The sequence below is a fragment of the Hoplias malabaricus genome, chromosome 11 (genome assembly GCF_029633855.1).
Source record: "Hoplias malabaricus isolate fHopMal1 chromosome 11, fHopMal1.hap1, whole genome shotgun sequence".
NCBI classification, from domain to species: Eukaryota; Metazoa; Chordata; class Actinopteri; order Characiformes; family Erythrinidae; genus Hoplias; species Hoplias malabaricus.
Genome location: NC_089810.1, coordinates 34,755,119 through 34,761,292, shown reverse-complemented (window position 1 = coordinate 34,761,292; position 6,174 = coordinate 34,755,119). Strand labels below are relative to the sequence as shown.

The following is a 6,174-nucleotide window of genomic DNA, read 5'->3' as shown; positions in this document are numbered from 1 at the left end:
TGCCATCACAATACTAAAAAACTTTTGGTGGCCTGTCTTTAATAACAAAACCACTGAATTTTGAGCGCCTAAAATCAGGACTTTCCAGAGAACATGAAAGAAATAAAAATGTTTTAAAAATCTAGACTAGTTCACATTATTTTATACCTAAACCACTGTGCTTCTTTTTATTTTGTCATGTGTGAATGTGCTATTGGATTAGAAACAGATTTTATCTTTTCACTGCTTTATAATTCTCCATATATAAATCTTTTAGGGAGTTTTGCAAGTTGAAGTGCTTTAAGAATAAAAATGTTTATGATAATGACCCGGTTAAGTTGGTAATAAATGATTTAATTTTTATAAGTATTTTTATAAGCAATTTTAGTCAGCACTCGGCCACACTGTCAATTCTTTTTTTTTTTTTGCAAAATTAATTTATATATATATATATATATATAAATTATACTGCTGACAAATCAAATCACAAAGCAAATTATTCTCAGAGCTGCAGTGGCCACAGGTGTATAAAACCAAGCACCTAGGTATGCAGAATGCTTCTACAAACATTTGTGAAAGAATGGGTCACTCTCAGGAGCACAGTGAATTCCTGCAGTCTATTTCTGATGACAGAGCAGGGGCAGTGGATGCTGAGAAGCATAACGTGCAGAGGTCATCATCTTTCTGTTGAGTCAATCACTACACAACTCCAAACTTCATGTGGCCTTCAGATTAGCTCTAAAACAGTGTGCAGAGAACTTCATGGAATGGGTTTCCATGGCCAAGCAGCTGAACCAAGCCTTACATCACCAAGTGCAATGCAAAGTGTCGGATGCAGTGGTGTAAAGTGCACCACCACTGGACTGTAGAGCAGTAGAGATGTGTTTGCTGGAGTGACGGCTAATGCTTCTTCGTCTGGCAGTCCAATGGATTAGTGTGGGTCTGGCGGTACTTGTCTGACTGCATTTTGCCAACTGTAAAATTTGGTGGAGAGGGTAATGTGTTGTGAGGTTGTTTTTCAGGAGCTGGGCTCGGCCCATTATGGCGCTTTTCCACGGCATGGAACTTGAACGACTTGACTCAGCTCGGCTTTTTTCAAATAGGTCAAATAGGTACTAAATCGTGACGTGTACACAGAGATCTGATTGGCCAGACAGACCTGTCAATCACCATGAAATACAGAATCACTAAAATTGTGGCAGCTTTCACATTTATTTTACCTTGAGGTGTTATGAAGAGGTTTAAATGCTCCTTGGAATGATGGCAGGTGAAAATCTCAAAAGCTGAATGTGTAACAAAGAAAACTGATCTGTGAGAACTGGGGCATGGAGTTCAAATACAGAACAATTAAACATCGCCTAACCGTACAGCCGAAGTTGTGGTTTTCAAAGCCTGCGGTTCCCATTAGAGACAGGGTTTTGCAATGTCTCCGACTCCATTTCACGCCTGAACACTGCTTGTGGAAAAGCGACAAGCTAAAAGCGAGCCAAGCCGAGCTGAGTCAAGTTCATCCCACGCAGTGGAAAAGCAGTGAAAGGAACTCTTAATGCTTCAGCATGCCAAGAGAATTTGGACAGTTTCATACATCCAACTTTGTGGGAACAATCTTGGGGTGTCCCCTTCCTGTTCCAAAAAGACTGTGCACCAGTGCACAAAGCAAGGTTTATAAAGACATGGATGAGCAAGTTTGGTGTGTATTTGACTGGCCTTCACAGAGTCCAGACCTCAACCTGATAGAACACCTTTGGTGCTTAATTAGAGCAGAGATTACAAGCCAGATATACTCTTCCACGTCAGTGTCTTATCTCACAAATACACTTCTAAAATAATGACAAACACACTCCTAAACTTGTGGAAAGCCTTTCCAGAAGAGTTGAAACTGTTATAGCTGCAAAGGGTGGGTCAACATCATATTAAACCCTATGAATTAAGAAAAGGAAGTCACTCAAGTTCATATGCATGTAAAGGCAGTCAAGCAAACACTTTTGGCAATATAGTGGACATACTGGATTGAGTCAATTGTTTATAGATCAAACTGAACTGCACACTGTAATGAACTTTAAAAACCAACGGGTAAGCAGTGGCAAGACACATCTTCTCAGAGCAGTGAAGTGAGGTCTAAGTGTACAATTTCAATTTATTGCATTGTATAATTATCTGACGGCTATCCATATGTGTGTAATGTTCCAGATGTGATGACGATGAAGAGGAGGAAGGCTCAGCAGCTGGCTTGGAGCATGCTCTGTCTGTCTCTCATCATTGTGTCTTTGGGAATTTACACCAACACTCGCACAGAGAGCCTCAGCATTACCGGATATGCCTCGGGTGTTACAGTGAGTAATAACATGGGGCGTAACACTGCTTTATAAACTGCTGAGGACATGTATGGGGACATGGTATACCATTAATTTTAGAGTCATATTGGCAGCATGGGTAGACTATTCATAATCTCTGTGCCATTGCGACATACTGTTTGCATGAGCATATTGTTACTTATCTATGATCCTATTTCCCAGCCTTAGAAAGCGACCAGAGGAAGCATTCCTTTACTTATAGTTCCAGGGCTGGAGCTCATTAACTCTACTGTAAAAGTAAATTTTAGCATGGCTGATCCACTGCAGTGAGCCACACTAAAGCAGGCTGAATTTCTAAAGCCCAATGAAGTTTATTGTCAGTGCCATTCACTCAAATTAACCATGAAATAACACAATCTAATGTAACATGAGCCTGCACACGGCTTGAACAAATAAGAATAATGTCTATGAGTAATTATAGCTTATGAATACTCATAATTACTATCATTAATTGATTCTAATATTCATCTAAGGTTACAAATTTTATAACTAATTTATAAATTACCATTATACAGAGCAGCAGTTATGGTGAATAATATCTAATTTTATAGCTAAATTTATAGTGATATATCTATTACTTATTTTTTATTTTGATTATAATTTATAATCCTTATAATAAACAATTCACTTCAGGTAACAAAGACAGTAATACTCATAAGTCATTTATTAACCATAATTTTTCATCATTGCTGAAGATGATTCAGGGGTTATAGTGAGCAATAATCCATATATAACTAATTTATAAACTACCATCATTAAATATCATTATCACTGGATATTGATCGAGTTAGATAGTAATAATTATCATTATCATTAATTATCATATATATATATATATATATATATATAATTATTAAACTAAAATCAAAGCACCATCTTTATCAAAATTATCATCATCATCATCATTACGAGTCACACCCTTACTAACTCCATCATCACCATTAACTCCACTACAGTAGTTATCACTATATTAATAATAATCAATATAATGATCATTTCTATTCATCACTATTATCATCACTATTATCTCTCACATCAAATGTTATCATTTATCTTATGTACCATTTTCAGTCTTACTTTATCAAAAACTTCATAACAATTGTCTACATCAGCACCAATATACTAATCAGCATTACTATAAGCATCAGGACCACCACCACCATTATCATCATTATCATCATCACAAACATCTTTGTAATCCTCAACATAATTTTTATTATTTCTATAATATTTCCTTCATTACAAATATTATAATCATTCTAATCACCACTCCTATCACTATTACATGTACTTCAGTAAAACACATGGGTTTGTATTTACTTTGGTTTGCAAATACTTCTACTGCAGTATATAAGTGAGTTTAGGAATCTTTTACTCACATCAGCTCCATTCCCTCTGTTTACATTGAGCAGTACACACTTCCTGTCAGTTCCTGTCCTGACAGAGGTTGGATGACCCGAGAAGTGCACAGTTCATTCGCTCAGGACTTCAAGAGTTCATACACTGTTACATTTACTGCAATCAGTTTTTGATCAAGTTACAGTACTTTTACTGGAGGACCATGTGCCTAATCACAGCTCTTCCCCATGAAAGAGTTAAAATAAAGATCCTGTGAATGTTGTGTGATTTAATGTGATTTACTGAGGTTTGTGGTGAATTTACTGAAGACAGAAGTTCTGAAGTTAAGATCTGTTTTCATTTCTTCCAACTCCACTTCATTTACTGTCAGACCACCATTACTGTGTGTGTGTGTGTGTGTGTGTGTGATAGAGAGAGAGAGAGTGGGAGCATGTGTACGTGTGTTTGTTTTTGTGTATGTGTGCATAAATTAATAAGAAATGACAGTTGAGGGAATGTTAAATTTACTCAGAAGAAACTAAACCCGTTTTATATTTAAAACCACAAAAGATGAAAGAAAATCTTTGTCTGTCAACAGTTACAGTTACACACTTTCGTTGAAAGTTTGAAGTTATTATAATTCCACCACACACTTCTGTACAATCAGAGTCAGAGACAGATCCCTTTACCACAAGATCCAGAGATAAGGCCATTAATGTCAGTGTGTGTAGACTTCAGAACTGAGAGAACTACGGTGGCCCACAGAGTCAAAATACAGCAACACTGACAGAGAACAGAGAAGGCAATGAATGTAGTTAACAATGCACTTGTAATTCAGGGCAGTGACATTAAGTGGAAAAACAAACACATAAATAGGGATCTGGTTAAGGAGTGTGCTGTTTACCACAGGATATGATAACATTAGATTTTCAAACATCACATTCAATTCTGTGGAGAGAAATCAAACAAGGACTCTTTACATGGGCATGTAACCGAGTAGGGAATGAACCGACCACGGAATGTAACAAACAGCAATGTACCAGACTTATGAATGTATTTTTTTTTCTCACCATCTCAGTTGGTTCCTAGACATCCCTGTGCTTTTCCAGTGACGTGTACTCATATATTATATTAGTTTTATTAGATATTAAAGGAACAATAAGTTAGATGTAGTATTTTTGCTCCCTCTACAGCACTGTCCTGAAATCAATGGGGAGTAGGAAACCACCCTCTTCCAAAAGTTTCATAGTGCAGTTTCTACACTGCTGAGCCCAGAGTGTCAATGAAAGAGGCTCTGTTATCCTTATTACAGGGGCAGAGAAGTGATTTGAAGCTGTAATTTTAAGTTACAAATACTACATAGTGTTTCTTCAATGTCTCAGCTGTGTTGGAATTGATGGTTCCCTGTCAATGGGATTGATTATCCACCTTGACCAGTGTAGAATTTCTTAAATGAGAGTCAGGAGCAACTCAAATTTTGTCTCACAGAGTTCAGGTAGGAGGCCCCTCTTATCAAAATTTTGCTTAGGGCCCCAGGAAAGTCTGGACCGGTCCTGGTAATGGTGTGTGTTCTGCTGTTCTGTTGTGTAGTGTAATTATGTGTGTGTTGTGCGTGATCGAGAAATAGAAGAACAATTGTACACTTTTTACTTTAATGCAGTTGTTGGGGACAGAACTCGTTCTCTCTCTCTCTCTCTTTCTTTCTTTCAGCTGGAAACCCTGATTTGAGGGATTTACAATCTCTAACTCTGAGTTTAAAGCCAGTACTCTGTAATTACAGTCTGGTGGGCTCAGCACAGAGAGAAAACTCCACTTTAATCACCAGAACAACACCACACTGAGGATAAGCCTCTCCCTCAGCGCTGAGATCAGTCTCAATCAAACTCAAATGTCTCAGTGGAAGGGGCAGGGGAATTTTAAATCCCAGAAATTTCCACATGTAAAACCGATCTGATATAAAACTGTCAGTGTAACGGTCATTCTCAATTTCAGAACACATTAATAACAAACCGGATAAAATTACTAACACTCATAGAACATTCCTTTATTTAAAACTTAAACATGAATATCTTCAGTAATAAACACAGTCAAGCACTGGCTCTGATTCTCACTGAGACTGTGCAGACAACTTAATCACAGCAGTTCAATTCTTTAAGCTTTTATTTATCTTTTGAAAAGACACAGATGTCAGATAATAAACCATTTTAATCAGTCGTACTCTAAACAGAGGATTAATGACACTCCTTTTTTACTTTCCTAAATTAATTTCCCATTTGTATTTTATAGAAACAAATGTTTTCTTTATGTAGCAATTACAGCCATATGTAATAGTTCAAATGCACTGTATTCTTTTAATTTATAGGGGAAGTTAAGCCAGCACGTCCTCTAATTTAATGTTGACCTATCCTGCATTTAAATGCACACACATATTTAAAGGAGATTTTAATCCAATCAACTTAAACTTCCGCAGCAATAAAGCTATAGTCGGTTTCTTACTCAAACA

General features: G+C 36.9%; 1 protein-coding gene across 1 annotated transcript in view; it reads left to right on the top strand.

Annotated features, from left to right (window-relative positions):
* The first annotated feature begins 559 nt into the window (after positions 1-559).
* LOC136709341 (transmembrane protein 255B) overlaps positions 560-6,174 on the top strand; it is a 32,641-nt gene continuing 27,026 nt past the window's right edge. Inside the window, exons 1-2 of the mRNA XM_066684484.1 lie at positions 560-665; positions 2,170-2,312. Coding sequence (XP_066540581.1) covers positions 560-665; positions 2,170-2,312 — 249 coding nt within the window. The remainder of the gene's footprint in view (positions 666-2,169; positions 2,313-6,174) is intronic.